Source organism: Populus trichocarpa, chromosome 18, assembly GCF_000002775.5.
Source record: "Populus trichocarpa isolate Nisqually-1 chromosome 18, P.trichocarpa_v4.1, whole genome shotgun sequence".
Classification (NCBI taxonomy): Eukaryota; Viridiplantae; Streptophyta; class Magnoliopsida; order Malpighiales; family Salicaceae; genus Populus; species Populus trichocarpa.
The window spans coordinates 7,220,910-7,242,800 of NC_037302.2; the positions used below are offsets into that span (position 1 = coordinate 7,220,910).

At 32.1% G+C, this 21,891-nt stretch overlaps 1 protein-coding gene and 1 pseudogene across 4 annotated transcripts; one reads left to right on the forward strand and one right to left on the reverse strand.

The window, feature by feature from the left end:
• The first annotated feature begins 7,721 nt into the window (after window positions 1-7,721).
• On the forward strand, window positions 7,722-10,387 carry LOC18107710 (protein IQ-DOMAIN 6-like; annotated as a pseudogene).
• A 223-nt stretch (window positions 10,388-10,610) lies between these two features.
• On the reverse strand, window positions 10,611-13,559 carry LOC7463709 (cytochrome P450 711A1). 4 transcript variants are annotated; one of them, XM_052449190.1, is made up of 5 exons: window positions 13,120-13,559; window positions 12,393-12,572; window positions 11,447-12,237; window positions 11,179-11,270; window positions 10,611-11,090 (listed from the first exon to the last, which is right to left on the reverse strand). In XM_052449190.1, exons 1-5 carry the CDS (start codon window positions 13,341-13,343, stop codon window positions 10,761-10,763), a joined length of 1,617 nt encoding a protein of 538 aa, XP_052305150.1. In that variant the 5' UTR covers window positions 13,344-13,559; the 3' UTR covers window positions 10,611-10,760. The 4 variants fall into 4 exon arrangements, with proteins under 4 accessions (XP_052305150.1, XP_052305151.1, XP_006372017.2 ...); XM_052449191.1 differs by having other exon boundaries at window positions 12,393-12,545; window positions 13,120-13,557; XM_006371955.3 differs by having other exon boundaries at window positions 11,179-11,274; window positions 11,451-12,237; window positions 13,120-13,557.
• Between the last annotated feature and the right edge of the window lie 8,332 nt (window positions 13,560-21,891).

Genomic DNA, 21,891 nt, shown 5'->3' on the forward strand with positions numbered 1-21,891 from the left:
AAGGTTTCCGTGTCCTTGCAACCAAGAAAAAGTGTTTAGCCTTGCATGTTTGTTGAAAAACTAATCAAAAAGAAGAAAGAATGCATAATTTAGGGTTTCTTAGAGGAAGGGGGTGTTTTTCTCTTCTTGGCTGGCTGCCCCCCTTCTTTTCTCTCATTCTTTTTATATCTTAGGAAACCCTAGGTCTCTATTTTACAAAATATTCCTCCATTAAATAGACTGTTTACATTTAAGTACTTCAATAACTATTTTCCTAAAAAAGGAGAAATATCCTTGCATGAAATCTTCAAGCTTTGACTTAGAGGAGCTAAATTGCTGAAATAAAAACTTGGATATTGGTTTAGATGCTTCGGAATGTAATTTGGACTCGTTTCTTCACGAAACCTGTTTGCTGGCAGAATTCAGATGTCATCTTTGAAAAATCATATCTCCCTCATATGACATCAGTTTTGGCTGAAATTTGGAGCTTTTATAGACCTTTGAGTCATGAATCCAAAAAAATTGAGTTTGAATCAATTGGACTTCTGTAGCTCCAGATATTCAAGTTGGAATGGCCGAAGGTCAACACTGGCAGATTGTGAGATTTGACTTTGAAGGCTGCGATTTCCATGCTCTTCCTTATTTTATTTTCTTGACTAAGATTTCCAGAAAGGTATGGATGTTAGCTTTTTAATGCCACTGGAATCACTTCATTTCAACCTCTAGAGCTCACGCTCTGCACAAAACATTGACTGAAGGTCAAATCTGCCAATTATCTCCAATTTACTCCTTTTTGCATCTTTCATCCAAAAGTGCCTTCAAAACATAAAACAAACAATATCAAGACATTTTATATATAAAACATAGGCAAAACACTAGTTAAATGTGGGTGAAACTATTAAATAATATGGTTGCATCAATGATGATACCAGTGAAAGTGGTATCGACAGTGTGTTAGGCGGAAATAGTTGTGGTTGATTTTATGGAATCTTGAAATGAAGTTGAAAATGGATGATTAAACAATTTTAGTAGTTGAATGAGAAAGAGTTCCAATGGAAACAAAAAGGAAGAATTGAATAGAATATGAATACATGTTTGCCTTTTTAAATTGTTGGATATTTGTGTTACTATACTTATTGTAATATTCATGTTCAATAATATGTATTTTGTTTCAAGAGCATCGCATGCACAACAGGAGTAGATCCTAGCTTTTGTTCACTTTTTTTTATCTAGTTCTAGGGAGTATATCCTTGTATTTTGTAATATTAAAACATTTATATAACTTAATTTGTATAATTAATATTTAAACTTGAATAGATGAACTTAACTCTGAAATTTATATAATCATGTTTCATGTATGTGTGCTTATCTCATTTATTCCTCTATAATGATATTTGTTGTTCAATGTATGTTATTAATATTATGGTTATGATGATGATGATGTTTGTGGGATTGAGACCCAGGACAAATGAGTCGTGATTGAATTATGAGATGTGAGATATTAGAAGTGTAAACAGGTTATATATCGATAACTTGGAACCTCCTGATATAGGGGAGACTCTGCCAAAATTTTGGTAGAAATTTCAGTAGATTTTTATATGAAAATTGTATAAAAAGTTTTTACCTTGTTTACCATTTGATATGTGATTGGTGTTTTATCTCGAATAAGAGGATGTTATATTTTTTTAGGGGATGTTTTACCCTTAACCATATACTTTTTGATTCATGTGTTGCATGTAATACTTAGTAGTAGAAATCAAATTGAACAACAAACATATGGTAGATCATAAAATGGAATTATTTTGAGTGAAAACACATAAGCTATAAAACACTTTAGTGTTAGAGAGTATACTAATGAGAGGACTTACTTCTTTGATATGACAAGAATTTCATTTAAGTTCCAAAGGCTATGGAAGATTCAAAAGTTGCATTTTTAATAAAACCATGAAATCTTATGCTTTAATCTCTTTTAGCTGTTTCTTGCCGATAACGCTTGTACGCTTTGATGTTATTGGGTGATTGAAGTAAAATTGAATGCTTAGGTGGTTTTGATCTGGTTTTCTTTTTAATTTCCTTGCTTTTATTTTGATTCATTTTTTTTCTTTCTTTTCAAGTTTTGAGTCTTATTTTTAGAGTCTATTGTCTTTACCTTTTCTTTTCCTTGCTCGAGATCATGTAAGATCTAAGAGTGGGGGAATTTGATACACTCATATTACTCTATCTTTTAGTACCTTATTCTTAGTTTTTTTATGCATGTTTTATATCTTACAATAACTTACTTAAATTGTTTTACACTTAATAGTGCTATACCAACACAAGTATTCCTTCATGAACCGTTTGTGTAAAATATGCATCGTTACAACATCTGGATCGAGAAAACTTTTTTATTTTTACACCTCTTGCATGGACACTTAATATCGCCTCCACTAATATTTCTCTGAATATATGTTGTGTAATTAATAAAACCCTAAACCTCATTATAATAATCCATCCTCCACAATCCTTGGTGAATCTTAATACATTCATGACTTTTATTGAACCTATATAAAAAATGATAACAACATGTATTAATTAACTACGTTAAGTAAATAAATTTGCAAAAATATTGGTTTAGCTCAAGATTATCCAACCTACTTTCATACTTCTCTTAATTCATTATCAATTATCTACGTAGATATAAATTTGTACACATTAATTTATGAAAATTAAAACTCGGCAACAAAATTGATAAAATATAAAACAAACTCATTAAACAAGCAATTATTTATTTTATCACAACACACCTAAGTTGAAAATTCGACATAAGTTTTAACAATTTACAAATAAATATAATTTTACAAAATCTAAAATAAACCATAACATGTACAAAATCATAAATCAATACAACAAGTTTGTTTGAGAAAAAACAATAAAACAAATAAACACCCAAACAAAAACATATACTACAAAAATATGCAATAAAAAAATTGACATTTTAAAATTGTGTTAAAAAATGATAGATTTACCCACTTAAAATGAAAAATCCGCAATAAAATTTCAATCAGAACACAAATGTTGTGACTGGAAAAGTTGAAGAAGGATGAGTTGTGTTGAGATGAGGAGGGATGTGGGGGGGTGTTTGTTTAGTTGCAGAGGGGAAGAAGGAGAAATAGGGGAGGGGAGGGTCGATGACCAGGTCACATATTAACTAATACTGATGGAGTGTTTTCGTCTGTCAATCCGTCGACAATTTTATCGGTATAAGTGACACATCACTATACGGGTTTTCCTATTTGAATCCAACTGTAATTTTGTCAGTAACATTATTCATAAAAACTTACACGTCATCATACTATTTGATTTTTTTTTAATTCCTTCTATTTCGATTGGGATTCCCTCGGTATATATCGACATAATATTTCTGTCGGTAAATACCGATGGAGTTAGCGATGGAAAAAATTTGGTCGGTAAATATCACCATAAAATAACGATAAAAAAAATATGTCAGTGATTTCATTTGTATTCGTAGATTTTCTGGTAGTGAGACCAAGTTCATACAGTTGAACAACATAAATAAAATTCATTGCAAGTTTAGAAATCAGATGTGTCTACAGAAGTTGTAGTGTGAAAAGGAAAGTATGCATGGGAGAACCACCAATAATTTCAAGAATGGGAGGTGAAAGCACATGGAACTAGGCGTCAAGTGATTACAATTAACAGTATCAAAAAACTAGGAGTAACATACATAATAATACAATGAGTGGTTGAGCTAGATAAAACTTGAGATAATATAGACTAAAGATCATCTAAGGATACAATATGGGAAGGGTAGAAGCTTTAGTGGTAATATTATAGGTGGCAAATGTAGTAGAGCGAGATACATGTTAAATTTGAGGGTGTTTGAGAGTGTAGTTGCAGTTGCTTTTTAAAGTGTTTTTCACTCAAAAATACATCAAAATAATTTTTTTTAAAAAAAAATTATTTTTGACTTCATCACATCAAAATAATCTGAAAATACAAAAAAAATATTAATTTGAAGCAAAGAAAAAAATAAAAAAAATTCAATTTTTTTCAAAAGCGCTTTTGAAACGCAAAAACAAACGATGCCAAAAAAACATGATAACAAGCCTTGAAATTTACGTATTTATCATGATAAGGGGACTTTACATGATAATTCTTCGGACACTATATGCCATAATCTTATAATTTACCCCTCTCAAATACCTATAAAAAAGGCAAAACTAGAAAATATTTCAGTGAAAAAATTGACAAGAAAAACACATTTAAGAAAAATAAAAAACAAAATTGAAAAAAAATTAATTAAAAAAGAAAAAAAATATAATTAAGGGTGAAATTGAGAAGAAAAATTGAGAAAGTCAATAAATAAGTGAATTGGAAAAAATGCCAATACTAATGAATTATTTTAATATAGTCAGAAACAAAATCGAGAGAATGGTTGAAATTGGCTAAAAATAAAAAGAAATTAAAGATCCAAAAAGTGAATTGGAAAAGTCGTCAATATTAAGGGACTATTTTAAATGCAATTAGTAACTAGATTGAAAGAAATTAAAAAAAAAGGTTGAAATTTACCAAAAGTAAATTAAATAAAAATCCAAAGACCAAACTAGAAAAAAAAACAACAAACTTTAGGGACCTATTTAAAAATATGAAAATTCTGACTTAAATGAAATGACATTTTTTACAATACTACATCATTCCATGCTTTAATTGGAAAAAGAAGAAAAAGCATGTCCAAAATGATGTTTTGGGCATGCTTTATTAGTACTTCTCCATAAATGACAGATCTGCAACCGTTGTCTTCATGTTTTGGCCTGCTTTTGACCACTATTTTCTCTCTCTCATGCCTCCCAAAAATTCCAAACAACACACCATTCACCTTCCCTTCATGTGTACTACATTCTCATAAAAAAAAGATATGTGTGTTATGGCCTTCTAAAACCACTAAAAAGCTAGTGCAAATAAACCGACTCAAGCATGTTTAACCAAAGTGTACAATCATGGTGAGGGGTTGAGATTAACCCAAGAAAATCAATGGTCATGATCATTCTACCAAGAAAGATTTCAGGAGCTTTATCCTCACCTATAAATAGGGAGAAATGCAAGAAACAAGAGGAGCCAAGCTAAAGAGAGAAAATGCCAAGTTTGTGTGTGTGTGTGTGTGAGAGAGAGAGAGAGAGAGAGATTTTTTTTTTTGCTAGAAATTGGTTTAGTTTGAACTAGGAAGTTTTGGAGGGGGAGAAGAGGAAGGAAGAAAGAAAATGGAAGAAACAAAATAAGAGAAAAAAGAAGCTAACTTGAAGAGAAACAAAGAAAACCTATAGGTAGAAAGAGAAACCACCCTCCGCCGCCAACACCGCCATCATTCTCCACCATCGGCAAAAACGATAATAGCCCCTTCTCATCTAGAACTAGTTGAGGTAAACCCTTTATCTCTTTTTCTTCTTTTCTTTTTCATTTATGTTTTGCATTGTTACTGTTCAAAATATCTTTTAATGACCATGTTATTACTCATGCATGGACATTATGATCACTCGTGCCTTTTTATTTTTATTTTCTTTGTGTTAACGTTATTTGCATTTTATAAAACTAAACTTTCACCTTTTTACATATACATAAATATTTATTTCTAAAAAGGAACAAAAAACAACGTCAACGAGTTTTTGTCAAGTTAGTTTCATGTTTTTTTTAATTAAGTTTGTGTTTTTATAACTAGGTTGGCGTGTCTTCTAGTTTTTAAGGACTGACATAGGTCTAGTGTGGTATTTTTAAACTTAAAATAAGTTCTATAATAAGTCGACGTGTTTTCGTTAAGTTAGCGTCAAGCTTGGATTAAGCTTAAATTTGGATTTTTAATAGTTAGATTGATGTGTCTTCTAGTTTTAGGAACCGACATAGTTCTAGTGAGGTGTTTTAAAAATATAAAACAAGATTGATAATAAGTCCATGAGTCTCCTTCGAGTAGGGACCGACGTGGGTCAGACTTGGTATTTTGTTCAACTTTTTTTTTGTTTTAAAAAATAAGATAATAAAAAATTTCATGAAATAAATAAATTATAGAGTTGTGAGACTCTTAATTTAAGGTGCGATGCTAACTCAACGAATATCCACTAATAATAAATAATTTATGAATAAATTCAAAAAATAAATTATATAATTAATGACATGTATAAAATATATTTATATGAAAATACATAGTTAGATAAACTTTCATTTAAAATGATTTTCTGTATTTTCTTAGAACTTAGAACTGGATTTAATTGACTAACGATTAACTGGTGTGGAATGGCGAGAGTAGCCAAAACCATGTCTGTGGGGCTAGGTTTCACCAGAGATAAGTTTAGAACCAGCATGCTCTCAATAGTAAATAAAGGATGGGGATGCAAGAGCAAGGCACGTAGGTTCAAAAATAGGTAATATATAGTGCCATAAAAACTGAATTAGACATAATTTATCACAATGAATTATATATTTACTAAAATTGGCAGAACACTCTTAGATTAGATTTATTAGTTATAGTATTTAAAAAGTAGTGATATTCTATCAACTTAATGAAGTTTTATGAATATAATTATATTATATTGTATTTTTAAATTACTTAAATTATAAATTAATTTTTATTTAAACAATGTATTTAAAGATATTTGAACTTTTCTATTATTTTATTTCATTTTTTTAATTGTTTAAACTGTTATTTACTACTTAACTAAAATTATCAATATATAATTAGTTAAAATATTTTACTAATAATTTTATAATCTAAATTTATTTACTCTCTAAAAGTCATTGGTTTGAGTTTCACAAATATTAGGGTTATTAAAAACTTACATAGTCGTTAACTTCAGGACTCATGAGATTAGTTGAGGTGCACGCAAGCTTAACCTATACACATTAATCTATATAAAAAAAACATGTCTCTCTCTCTCTCTCTCAACTCTCAACTCTCAAGCAAGGTTGTCAATTCCGTTTTGGTAGGTGTTTTGTTTTTTCAATTGGAATGAAATGTTTCAGTTTCGGAGTGTTTTGGCGTGCCGTTTCGGGGTTGTACTGTTCATATATATATATATATATATTCAACAAACATAATTCAAATTCAAGATAAATTAATTATAAATTATGCAATACAAACACAATGCCAAACAAATATAATTTCAAAATTTAAAATATTTCTAAATAGTCAAGATTAAATAGATCTTTAACTTAAAGTAATTCAACTTAAATAAAATATCAAAATATTATGAAAGTAAAATGTTTTAACACAAATATTTTAAATATAAAGTTAGGTCAATGTTATCAAGGCTAATGAAATCTAAAGCATCCCTTGTTTTGCTCAAATTCCTACAAAGTATAAACATGAAAAAAACAACATGAACATAAACCATATATATTAGTGATAAATTTAATTTTAAAAAATTAATATCATTGTTAATGAAAATAGTAATAATAATTTTCAATATTATTATTACTATCATTGTTATTGAAAATAATAATGAAAAATAGCTTTTTATAATTGGATGATTTAATTAATTAAATTGAACAAGATTCAATTTGATTCAATGGCTTTTCAAGAGCGGAACGAAACATGTGGAATGAAAACGGAACGTTTCAGGCAGAATTTAGTCAAAAAAATCCGGAACAAACCGAGATTTAAAATAAAATAAAATTTATTCTGTTTTGTTTTTTTAAAAATTAATATGAAATATTTTAATATTTTCAGACAAAATAAAACGGAATTAACAACCTTCTCTCAAGTCCATGCAAGCTCTCTCCCTCTCTCTTGCTTTCTTTGGCTATTTTCCAAGCTCGGTTTCTTCGGAAAATTTCTTCTTTTTGCAGCTCTAATGCTATCTCAAGCTACATTATTGCAACATTCTTAAAGTTTGCATCTTTCAAGTTTTAAGAGTTTAATTGCTCTGCTTGAGCAAGAAAGTTTTAGTGATGGGTGCATCAGGAAAATGGGTGAAATCCCTTATAGGTTTTAAAAAGTCTGATAAAGATCAAGACCATGTAAGCTAAACCACACTCATTAACCAAACAAATCCAACCCATTTGTTCTTTAATGTAGTAATAGTGATATTAATGATTTTTTTTTTCTGTACGAGAAGGTAAATGGCAAGAGCAAGAAATGGAAGCTATGGAGGAGCTCATCTGGTGACTTGGGGTCTTCATGGAAGGATTTTAAAGGGAAACATAGAACAGCGTCAGAGGCATCGGGTTCTTCACCATTAACTGATCCATTTACTACCGCAATGGCTACTGTGGTTAGAGCTCCTCCTAAGGGTTTTAGGGTTGTCAGGCAAGAGTGGGCTGCTATCAGGATTCAAACTGCTTTCCGTGGATTCTTGGTAAATGGGTTTCCCTTTTTGGTCTTGGATCTCTTTTAACTGTTTGTTTGCTGAGAAAATGGAGTAGGAGGGAGGGAAAGTTGAATGTTTTTTATTTTATGAATTGGGTTTGGCATTTACTGTTCTGTGGAAAATTAGGAACTTTCTCCCTCTTTCAAGGAGGAAAAAAATGGAACCTTTTGAATATACCTTACTGTTTGATTGCTGAGAAAATGGCAGAAAAGAAAGTTTGAATGTTTGATTTGGATTTTTGCTTTTTCTATCCATGGACAGAATAGGAACTTTCTTCAAGCTTTGAAATTGACAAAAATTGAAGACACCACACATCTGAGTTAAATGCACACAAAGTCTGTGTTAATGCGTAACCACTAACCACTAAACAGTGCGAAAAAAGCTTAACTTTTTTTCTTATGATCATTGACTCTTTTCTTTGCAATCTTACTGAATCTTAAGTGAGCAAATGAAACACTAATCGAACAAAGAAAACAGGTACTATAAGAGACGAATTTCCAGATTTAAAGCAAAAACTTTGAACATAATACTTGGCAAATCAATTGACAATGGTTGTTGAACAAGTGAGTGATTGGTTCTAGGCAAGAAGGGCTCTGAGGGCTTTGAAAGCAGTGGTGAGACTCCAAGCTATAGTTCGAGGTCGACAAGTGAGAAAGCAGGCTGCTGTGATGCTTTGGTGTATGCAGGCTCTTGTTCGAGTTCAAGCTCGAGTCAGGGCTCATCCTGTGCGAATGTCCATAGAAGGGCAGGCAGTGCAGAATATGCTAAATGAGCGACATAGCAAGGCTGATCTCTTGAAACATGCTGAGGTATCATAAAAACCACTAAATAGATATGATCCATTTTCATAGTCCTTAGCATTAGCTAGCTATTTCAACTCTTCTGCAATGCTCTAAGGAGTTTGATTCGATTTCAGGAAGGGTGGTGCGATGGCAAGGGGACATTGGAAGATGTGAAGTCAAAACTGCAAATGAGGCAAGAAGGAGCCTTCAAGAGAGAAAGAGCAATTGCATACTCCCTTGCTCAGAAAGTATTCTGCTATCATATGTTTTAGTGCCTTACTTTTTCACATATGCTAACCATGTTCACTAACTAATTTATTTTTTCAGCAATGGAGATCAAACCCCAGCTCAAATACTCGAACCAATAGCTCAGTATACTCATTCAAGAATCAGGAGTTTGATAAGAATAGCTGGGGATGGAGTTGGCTTTAACGCTGGATGGCAGCCAAGCCATGGGAGTCTAGATTGATGGAGCAATCCCACACTGATCCCTCAGTGACTCCACCGAAGTCGTGTAGATGTGAACATACATTCAAAATCCTCTGAACAAAGTTTAGTGAAAGTCAGAAAGAACAATGTAACTACTAGAATTTCAGCTAGGCCTCCAATTGGGCATATTACTCGCTCATCTTCCAGTCCAAGTTCTGAATTCCGCTTTGATGAGAGTTCAGCTTCTTCATCAATTTGTACATCTACAACACCAATATCAGGAAACACTGGCTTGGCCTCTGATAAAACAGAGGAGAGTGGTAACAGTAGGCCAAATTACATGAACCTGACCGAGTCAACCAAGGCAAAGCAAAAAACATCCGGTCATTTATCTCATAGGATCCAAAGGCAGTCTATGGATGAGTTTCAGTTTCTCAAAAAGTCAGGAGCATTCTCAAATGGAGATTCGAAAAACAGTACTGGTTCTGATCCGTCAGTTAATTTATCTAAGCCACTTTGCTTGCCAACAAGATTTGATAAGAACTCGACGAAACAACTAAGAGGAATGGATCATTTGTATGATTAGATGGGTTGATTAAGAAGTTTCAACAACTTCTTGTACTCCGTTGTTGAGATATGTGTATTAATTTAGAAGCATTTCTGCAATCATTATTGGCAAGCTGTAGCTAAGACAGCTTGGTGAGTTGCTAGTGTTTTGAGGGTTATCCATTCTGTAAAATAGTTAATTTTGGTTGTGCATGTGATCTTCACCAGTAGCCTCCAACTCATACCAAATTTTGACAGATAAATGGATTTTTGCAGGACCTGAATTGTTCTAGGACATCTGTGCCAGCACCAAATATCGTGAAATCACATTAGTATTGTGGCGTGTTTTCTCTGTCAAGAAGTGAGATTTAGCTTGGAACCAATCTGTTCCTACTAAATCATGGCCACAGATCATTGCATCTCAGAATATGCTTTGGATAAAAATTTAGTTGCTCTGAAAGCATGTCCTATCCATGTTAGTACTGGATAAATTCTTTGTACCGATCATCTTTTTAGTAGATTTATCAACATGAATATGTTTTTTTTAATATTTATTTGAAAGCAAGCTCTTTCCATGATAATTCTTCGTACAGGAGATATTTCTAGGTGATAGGAGATCTTTCTAGGAGATTTATCGAAACAAAGATGTTACAACCCAGCATAACAATCTTCAAGTTCGTTTTACAATTCTAAGCTTTACGCCATGCCTGAAGTTGAGAACTATGCCAAAGTCAAGTTCAAGAGGTTTTTCCATGTGAGGGGAATGTCGAAATAAATATTTCCGGTATAAATGTATCAGTGAGAGCTTGATTTCTTGTATGGAAAATTTCTGGCCAATACAAGCTCTAGGTCCAAGTCCAAAGGGTATGAGAGCATAAGGATGCCTTCGTTTCTCTTCTTCACAATTTGGATCAAACCTCTCCGGCTTGAACTTGTCTGGCTCTGGGAAATTCTTGGGATCTTTTGCTAGAACTCCAGGTGCTAACCAGATCCATGTACCCTGCTCGTCAAAAAAGGAAAAGAAAAAGAAAGAAGTAATGCATCTAAAATAGTAGGTGTACTAGTTATAGGTACATGATCAATTATACCTTTGGGAGAAGATAACCTCCTATCTCTACTTCTTTCGATGTTTCTCTTGCAATTAATGGAGAGACAACGTAAAACCTCATTGCCTCTTTAACTACCTGCAATTAAACCATAAATCAAAAAATGGAACTCCACAGTTCGATAACACACACCATGAAACATGGAGATCAAATTTGCAATGAAATGGACATCATTGTAGGTCAGATAAATTGGAGAAAATAACAACTCGGCATCATTGACCGATAGAAAACTCGAAGTGAACTTGAAGACTTGCCTGGTCAAGGTAGGGGAATTCGTTTTGAAGATCTTGAGCTGTTGGCATCTGCTCATGTGGACCAAACCCATCAATTTCAGCAAGCAGTTTCTTCTCGACTTCTGGATGTTGAGCAATTAAATAAACAACTGAAGATAATGTGAATGCTGTTGTAGCTGATCCTGCAAGCAGATGCTCATAAGTAACTGCACTGATATAGTCCGGAGTGAAAGCATTCTTTGACAGAGTCTCTGATTCCCTTGCCCGTAATATGAGTGACAAGAAGTCCTTTGAACCCTTATTTTTCTCTTCCATTTTCTTTCTAACAATCTCCTCAAGCCGGCCACTTATATTCTTATTAGTCCTATCAACTTTCCAGTCCATAGTGCCAGGAATTCGCTTAAGGATCTGCCTAAAGGGCTCCTGCAGTATTGGGACAAGTAGACCAAGAATAATAGAAAAGGAACCTGATAAGTCCATCTTAAGTTGTGTTGTTGAGTAGATATGTTGTTTAATGAACTCTGAGACATCAGTGTTGTCTTTTCCTTGGCTATGGAAACTGTTGAATGAATCACTGGTTGATTGTGGTTTGGAGAGGCCGAAGTCAACACCGAATGCAGCTTGTCCTATTACATCTGTGGCCAATTTGAGGGAGAGGTTGGAGAAAGTGATTTCTTCTTCTTTAAGAGATTGGAAATTCTCAGTTGCAGACTCAATGAATGATTGCATGGTGGGCACTAGGCTGGCCAAGTGTGATGGCTGGTAGACTGACAGTATTGAGTTTCTCATGGTTGACCATATTGCATCCCTGCAAGTTCAAATTTCACCAGAAACTTTTGAAAATCCGCTCATAATCTGCTTTTACCTGTATACCATTTTGGGTGAAGCCTTGGTGAAAGTAAATGAATGAAAAGATATATACAAGAGAAGCACGCTTGTTCCTGTAGTCATGTTACAAATTACCTGGTGAAGAAGAGACCTTTCTGATGAAGAGGTGAAGCTGAGATGGGAGAGGGTATACTTCTATTTGGGATGTCTTTGAACTTCTTTATTCCAATTTCTCTACAAAGCTCTGGGTCAGCTACTATGATCAGTGGTTGTCTCCCCATATGAAACCTGCTCCACACCAGCCTAAAATTTAGTCTGTTTTTCAATTCCAAATTTGTCAGTAGCCTAACCGAGTTTCAGCGTTTCACCATTTTAACCAAAGGGCTCTAGCAAAACAATAGCCGTTATGTAGATATTACATTTGACATTTACAATATCAGATGCAAATCCACAAGCTACACTTGTATGAGACAAGAGTGCACAATACAAGTTACAAAATGCTAAAATTTTGTTCTGTTTTCCTGACCAAGTGGTCATTGTTTCATCTTCTATTCATATTCAAGCGAAGCTAGACATTAATCTCTCCACTTCCATCAACCTCTCTTTCTTCTCCAATTACGAAGTTAGAAGAGTATAAAATAGATCTAACCTGTCACAAAATGTCTTTCCAGAGACCGTAATATCACAACTCATTTCACTAAGAAACCCACAAAAAAAGAGAAGCAAAATTGGACTTTAAATTAATCCTCTAAACAAGCTCAAAAGTCGAAATCACAGAGAATGAAGCAAAAGCTAAACGTTCAAGAACTTTCACCAGCTTTAACATGGCAGCAAATTTGAAGATTAAAACCAGTAAGCTGACCTGAAAATGGGGCCATAAAGCTTTGCAAGAAGTGTGAACACATCAGGGCCATGCTTTGCCATCAAGGGAAGGTGACCCAACAAGGGGATCACAGGCGGGCCTGGTACCTTCCTAACACCCCAGTAGGGCCCATACAAGTAACCCAATAGGCCTAATAGCATAGCCAACACTGTACATAAAGGTGTGACCATGGGTGTGAACAATACCTGTAAATCCGTACTCATCGTCCTTTGGAGAGTATTAAAGCACTCTAAGCTGATGCTCTCGTTTCAGAGATTAGAAGAAAGGGGAGAGCCATGTTTATAGCCCTACCAAAAAGGTGGGGAATGGAGAACAAGTGGTTCTCTCTCTAAGCATCTTTTTGGGCCCTATGTCTTTGTCGGTTTTCTGAATCATTATACCGGTGACTCTGTCTTTGATGCCCCTACCCTGTACATTATTTCTCAAGACTTGTTTATATACTTTTTTAGTGTGTGTGAGATAATCGATCCCCTCAACTTTTTTACATGGTCTATTCAAGGGTTGATGATTTAATATTGAGAAGGCAAATAGACACAAAATACATTTCGTATGGTTGGCTGGCTGGCATAGGAAGTAGGATCAAGTGACAAGGATATCTGGATTATTCCTATTTTGCCTTTGTCTTGTGAATAATCACAATCATTATTTTATATCTCGGATAATATTTTTTACTACATGGTGACTCTATTTCTTGCTGTGGTGGAAAAAATTGAGACAAACATGATATTCCACTATATAATATACAATATAATCTGTATATTATCATAACTCGATTTGACCCCTTTTCCTATTATATTTTTTTAAAAAATAAAAATACAAGAAAACCCCAAAAGATATTTTCAACCAATTCAACTAATTTTCAGCTATTTCATAAAGAATTTTAAAAAATCAGAAATTTTTTCTAAAAATAATTAAAAAATAACAAAGAAAAAAGTTTAGGATAGCACCTATCAACAACAGTGACAACCATTGTCATCAACCCCACGACACCAAAATAGCAGTAACAACAACCATTTATAAAAATAATAGAGAGAGAATTGAGAGAGAGAAATAAGAGAATTGAAAGAATACTGAAAGTTTTTCAGGCAACAGATCTCCCATTCCAGGCAACGGTGGATCTCATCGCCAATACATAAGGATGAGCTAGTAAACAGAGGCACACCCATCCCAACCATTCACGCGTCTCCAGCTTTTTTAGAGCATGAATCCACATGCCAACAACCTTCTCAACGCACTATAGTGTCTCATACATGCGACATCTTTGTCGAAACAATTCCAATAAACTCCGATCAACCTCAGCCACTTTAAAAGGTAAATTTTAAATCCCATATGAATTTTGGACAATTTTCAACATGATTTTGAACATTGTGATAAATTATTTTTGGTTGTTTGAGATGATTTTAAGATTGATTGTGTATTATTGTAAATGATTGTGATATTTGAAGTGTTGAGATCCACTTCATTGTGTGGCAACCCCTAGGGTTTGATGCCACTAGAAAATTTATTTATGATAGAATAAGGTTGAAATCAATAACCTATGACGGGGTTGGGAGGATCAGATTGGAACAAGTTTATCTGATGTGTAATGGCTTGGTCTCAATGTGAAATTTGTGTGTTGATATTGTTTTTAATTGTTATTTTATGTGTGTATGTTGTTTTCAAATTGTTTTATTGTGGTGAAATCAAATTGTTTGTTAAAACTCTTATTATGTCAATGTTTGTTCGTTTATGTCAATGTTTGTTCATTAATTATGAGTTTTTGTTATTAAATGTCGAAAAAAGTTTGATTTTAAAAACAAAAGTTGTTTTTATTTGTTTTAAGGATAATGGCTAACAAAAAAAATCGTTTATGGTTTTATGTGTTAATTGTTTCTACTACCCATTAGATAACCTAGGATGGTACGTGTCCAATGTTGGCCCCTATCCCTTGGATGTTGGTTATTAGGTAATATAACCATTTAATACATGATCCAATTGAAGATATGATTTTAAACTTGTTTTTATATGTTAATTGTTTCTATTATTTCGAGATTCCCAACATGGGATGTGTGAGATGTTGGGCCATGTCCTTTGGATGTTGTTTATCGGGTAATAGAACCAATTGATGTATGATCTTTTTTTTTAAGATATGAATTTAAACTCATTTTATTGATTGTTTCTATTACTCGTTGGGCAACCCAAGATGGCATGTATCTGACGTTGAACACTATCCTTCGAATGTTGTTTACAGGTAATAACATCAATGAATGTATGACATTTTTTTAAGATATGTTATTTAAGCCTGTTTTTATTAATTGTTTCTATTATTAGTTAAGCAACTCAGGATTGTATATGTTTGATGTTGGGCCCTATCCTTTGAATGTTTCATAGTAGGTAATGAAACCAATTAATACATGACCCTTTTTTAAAGTGCAAATTTAAATTTGTTTTTATATGTTAATTATTTATGTTATCCGTTAATCAACCTAGGATGATATGGTCTAATGCCAAGCCTTGTCTTTCGGTGTTGCATAGTAGATAATATGGTCAATTAATACATGATCCTTTTAATATGATTTTCATCATTTTACTTTAAAATAAATAATAAAGGTATTTCTTCTTTCTTATGAGAATATAGACCGGTGGGTTTGAGGGTGCCCTTAACAGTACTTTTTAGAGCTACTATTCCAATTATATAGTCATTCACCTTTAAAGAGCAGAGTCACTTTTGGTGACAACATTATTTATTGATAAATGTAAATATTTTTTAAAACATAACATTTATTTATTGTAAATATTATTTTGTTATTTGAATTTTATTTATTATGCTCGTGTTGACGTGTGCGTTGAATTTATTCTAGTGTTCTTGTTTTAAGGATATTTTCTTTGATGTGGCGAGCAAATTTGGTTGGATCGATATGATCCTATATAGGCCCACAAAGTAGGAGTGGTGGTCTTCAAGCCCATTTCCATCATGTAATCTTGAAAATGATAATACCTGTCATTGGTACACTATCCTTTTGAATCCAATGTTAGTATTAAAAAAAAAAAATAAGGATTAGGTTTTGTCACCATGCTCAAATCCAAAATCACTGTCTTAGGTCATACCCCTTACCCAAAATCTTTGAAAGATCAGTTAGGGTTTTTAGTTATTATAAAATTAGGTGACGACTCATGTTTCTACATTTACCTTTTTTCACATTTAGTTTGCCTTAATGTCCCTTGCAACAAAATGACGAATCCACTGGGATCTTGTTAAGGGCTAAGGTTTATTTGTTTATTTTCTAATGATAATGTGCTTGATGAGCTTTAATATATGCTTTGAATGTTTGTTTACCTAAACTGATTAATGTGTGGTTATTGTTTGGTATCGTTTCATGTTTATTTTAAATTTTTTAAATTGTTTCTTGTATGCCTAAATTTAATGCATTGTTCCTTTAAATTGGTTTGTTTAGATTGGATATGGAGTTGTGCCAATGCACACACAACTCAACACTTATATTTTGCACAAACATTGCTTGAGGTTAGGATGAGGAAGTGGTGATGCCTCAATGGTCTTTGACCTGGGAAACACTCATTAAACAACCAAAAATCTTATGGATAGTCTACTTGGTTGTGATGAGTATCCAATGTGATATTGTCCCGATCTATATTTTTTACAGCCTCGATTCAGTTCATTGAGATTGTTAACTAAACAATGGGGGACCTTTAGAAACCGATTTAGTTAGTTAACCTACCCATCTAGAACATGATGTTTCCCTATGTTATCATTACTTCACCTAATCGATCATTTTTTTTATTTTTATGAATATTTGTATATACAAAAGTTAGTTTTGAGTTCTTATAAAAAAAATGGGGAAAGAAATACAAGTTGTATTTTGAAAGCTCAATTTCCCTATAGTATGTTATTTTCCTTTCTAAAAACCAAGTACCTTAAGCACCTCTACCCGTTTTTCAACCTAGATATCATGCTTTTTAAAACATAGAAATTCTAAACCATAAAAAGAAGCCCTATGAACCATCTGCTTTTCCAGTTTCCCTCATTAACATCTATCAACATCTTGTGAATATGCACCAGATATATCCTCAATGGTTCAAACTCGTTCAACCATATTTTCTTAAATGGTATAACAATAGTGTTAAGTATGAGTACCATGCAGGAGCTGTTGGTCATTCCATTGACCACTATCAAGGTTTCAGGAAGCAAATCGACAAGTTAATTCAACATAGCTGATTATCATTTCAAGAGAAAATGGTGTACTCATTATAGCTATAAAGAAGCGCAAGGCCAATGAAATATGCCATGTGCCAAATGTTGGCCTTTCTAGAATATTTAAAGTTCTCAAGTTTGTTAAGTATATAGGAGCTCAATATCTAGAGACCCACCTCAAAGTGTACTATCGTAAAATGGCTAAATTTATTAATGATGAGAAACTTTTGATCAATTATTTATATTTAAGTCTGGTTGGACCTGCTCTTAACTGGTCTATAAGGTTGAATGACTCTAAAATAATGAAAATTAATCCATGTGCCAAATATTGTTTTTTTTTTTAAATTAAGTTCTCAAGTTTGTCAAGTATATAAGAGCAATGTCCAGATACCCATCTTAAAGTGCATTACAGTAAAATGGTTGAAGTTATTCATGATGAGAAACTTTTGATCAATTATTCTGGTGCAAGTTTGATTAGACTTGCTTTTAGTTGGTCTATGGGGATAGATGACTCTAAAATAAAGAAATGAGAATATTTGGCTAACATCTTTTTGAAATATTTTGGTATTAACTTGAAGGTGACTCCAACTAGGTCTAGCTTTCAAAGAACTTTGGAAAATTAAAGACAACATCAATAATAAAACACGAGGTATAATTTGAAAAATTATGATCGTAGTGAGATTAATCATTAATATGACCAAATCAATGTGACAAACTTATAAGATCTCCACATATAATTAATGATCATATATTTTTGAACCCTTAAATACCTTTTGAGCCTTATAGATATCTTATTCTTTTACAAACACAAGCTTCAACCTACATTACATGCTTATAAAAGCCTTTTATGATTAAAAAAAAAATAATTTGATTTTGTTGATAAGTTTTAGCCTCCAAAAAGAAGAAAAATGTTTTTCAAGCAAAATCATGAATTAAGCAAAATCATGAATTGTTTATGTGTTGCATATCATTCTTATGAAATTAAATCATGAGTTTTCACCAATAAATAGGCAAGATCAATACAACGTGAAGCAAGATACCTTTTGATAAGATAAAAAATCTCTTTAAAACCAACCCTTCTTTATAAAATAACCCTTAATTTATTACTAAAGAATCAATTTGAGCTATTCATATTTCAAAACATAGCCAAATTTTTCGGATAACCATTTTTTTCATAATCTCAACCAACACCCATTTCTTTATATACCTAGCAAAAAAATATAAAATTGTCTCATAGCATTTGAATGACATGTTTAGGGTTTACAAACAAAGAAATAAATGTCCATTTGATTAAATATTTTCAAATTTATAACTCAATGCTTTTAAAATCAATCCTGAGACATATATATGAATGTAATCATTAAAGTTTATGGCCTACTCCTGAAACATAAAAGATGATTTCTTGAAAGAAAAAAAGAAGAATTCTCATTGATTGGGTTTGCAAAGTTCTGTGATGATGATGATGATTATGATGGTGCATACATGCTTTTGACAACCGTTGGAAAGATGATAAGATCTAGATTAGTCGGGGGCAATTCTATTTAAAGAAACATTTTGCAATGACAATAGTCAAATAATGACATGAAGAATTTCATAATAAACCTTGAGTGGTAGAGGAAACAACTTTATCATGATGGTGATGAAAAATAAGCAATAATGAACAAGTACCCTAGATTAAACTTGGAGATGATGATAAATAGAACCAATATGGGATAAGATGATGGATGAAACATGTCTATCTAATAATCAAAAGTGGGTAAGATGAGAAGACAAACCAGTAATGAGCATTGAAGACATTTAAACAATTCAAGTAAGCCAGTGACTGATTGAAGACACTTCTAAAGCCAAAGATTTTTTAAGATACAGATTATGTAAAAACAAAATATTGAGCTTTCTACAATTTGTGTTTTCCCATTAATTTCAAGAATTTTTTTTTTACATAAGATCAGAATAGCTTGTTAGTACAAGATTGATATTAAAAAGAAAAAAAAAACAATAGGAAAATAACAAGAGCAAGTTAAGCTATGCAATCTGGACATTTTCACCAAATCATGTGGCCATGTAAGTCAAACCAAGCTCTACAATAATGATTTTTTTTTTATTTATTTCAAAGTGAAACCCATTAATTTAATGAAAATTTTATTTCAAATAAAACACACCAAATGACAAATTTTCTTTCAAATCTTTTTTTTTCCAAGTGAAGCCCATTAACCCGATGAAACTTTTCTCTCAAACAAAGCCTATTAATCCTATGACATTTTTATTTCAAAATGAAACTCATTAATCCAATTGCACTTTCTTTCAATCAAAACCCATTGATCCAATGACATTTTTATTTCAAAGTGAAGCTAATTAATCTAATGACACTTTAATTTCAAACAAAACTCATCAATCTAATGACAATTTTTCATTCAATCAAAGCCTATTAATCAAATGACATTTTTATTTTAAAATGAAACTCATTAATCAAATGACACTTTTATTTTAGACAAAGCCCATCAATTCGATGAAAAATTTTCTTTCTAGTGGTTTTTTTTTCAAAGCAAATCCGATGGGAAATTTTCTTTCAAAAGACATTTTTATTTCAAAATGAAGCTCATAAATTCAATGACAAATTTTCTTTCAAATGATTTCAAGTAAAGCCCACCAACCTGATTGCAAATTTCTTTTAAATAGCATTTTTGTTTAAGCATTAATTCTTTTATTTTGTTTACAAACTTATTATACAAAGTCAAAGAAAAATAATTTTTTTCTTGTCTTTGTACCGTAAGTATTGTAAAGAGGGAGCAACTATCATAAATCGATTTTGACCCCTATTTTGATCATATTTTCAAAATAAATTTCTAATATATAAATATTTCCAAAAAAATATATTTTCGACATGATTTGGCCAATGTTAGGCTATTTCATAAATTTTTCAACCTTCATGCTTGTCATATGCATATTGATGATTTTTTTTATATATAAAAAAACTTGCATTCGTATGTGAGTGAGACTTGTTTAGGATCAACATTATATTTTTGGATTCATTATTATGTTGAACATTGCATGCTTTAATTTGGGATAGATAATATCTTATAAAGCAAGATATAGCATACTTTTTTTCTTTAAGATTATTGAAGTACATCTTTCCTTGTAAAAGTTGTATGAGTTGTGTGATTATGCATAAAAGACGAGTGTGATGCTTTACTTGTGATCATCCCTTTTGATCTAGTTCTAAACATGGTTTAAGTAAATAGAGTAATAATTATTAGACAATTAAATAAATAAATGTGTACAAAGTTCTATCTACATCAATGTTTTGAGTTGCTTAGTAACTAGGGGTATTCATCACAAATGTTTATCTTTACGTCAAACAGGAGCATGAAATATGAGTATGCAAAAGCACTTTAAGTTTGTGACTTTGTGAGTAACCAGGTGCATTCATCACAAATGTTTGTGTTCGCGTCAAAAGGGAAGTGACCACTTAAAAACATAATAAATAATATCTCCAAAAAAAAAGAAAGAATATATATATATATATATATATATATATATATATATATATAGTTTGCTACCTTGTTTGTAGTTGTGGGAAGGGAAGATTACAAGTTGAGTTTTCGCGTGAATCAATTATGTTGGTTGCATGATAAATACGATTGAATTTGGAATTTTGTATGGATATTTGATTTAGAGAATGTGAGTATGTTTATTTTTCTTTATTCGCTATTGTGTATACACTAAGTTGAAGATACCAATGTTTGCATGATAGGTCCTTCAAGTGTGATGAGCCGAGCCTAATTATGGTTATTATTATTCTTTTTATTTCAAATTTGCCTTAAAAATCAATTCTATTCCAATCCTAGAAAAGATTATCATATGATCTATTTCAAGCCCAAACTTGCCTTATGTTGTGTGCAAACTTCAATCATCAAACACTCAAGGTTTCAATATCAATCTCAGCCCAAATAATAGGTACATTTGTATCCTTATATGATGCTTAAATTCAGCCCCAAATCAGCCCAAGCACAATCCATAATCTTACATGTCTACACAACAAATAACATTTGATTTATTTTGGGTAATCCATTGATCCAAAAGGGTAAGCACATGGATTGAAAGCTAGAGGGGACATTGTTACAATATTTTGGGTCAAAAATAAGAAAGAGACAGCTCATAAAAGAGGAAGAAAAACATGCACCAAAGTGTTCTCCAAGCTGGCCTGATTTGATTTTCCAGAACACCTTTTGGTGTTGTGCCCATAACTTTTGACTCAGATGTCCAAATTCTCTGTTATTTAATTATCTCGAAAGCTGACAGACTAGCCTATAAATTTGTTTCTAATAGACATCTCCATAGGAGGCTTCTAAGAGAGTCTAATTTCTCCAATAAAGCATGAAATTGTAGGATAATCAAGGTCTTTATATTTCAAAACATTATTGTTTTGAAGAATGACACTTACTTGTTCGGCTAAAAAGGCTTTCTTTTTTACATTCAGTTTTCTCTTCACGGTGCACAAGTCTTTCATAAATTTAGCATAATAAGGTACCTGTTTAATAGCATCCAACAAAGGTATATTGATC

Bases quoted from the DNA above. Each gene is read 5' to 3' on its own strand.
- LOC7463709 (XM_052449190.1), bottom strand. From the start codon at position 13,343: ATGAGTACGGATTTACAGGTATTGTTCACACCCATGGTCACACCTTTA. The intron at 12,573-13,119 runs GTCAGCTTACTG...ATTGAAAAACAG, and splicing joins CTTTATGGCCCCATTTTCAG to ACTAAATTTTAGGCTGGTGT. The intron at 12,238-12,392 runs GTAATTTGTAAC...TTGAACTTGCAG, and splicing joins AAAGGTCTCTTCTTCACCAG to GGATGCAATATGGTCAACCA.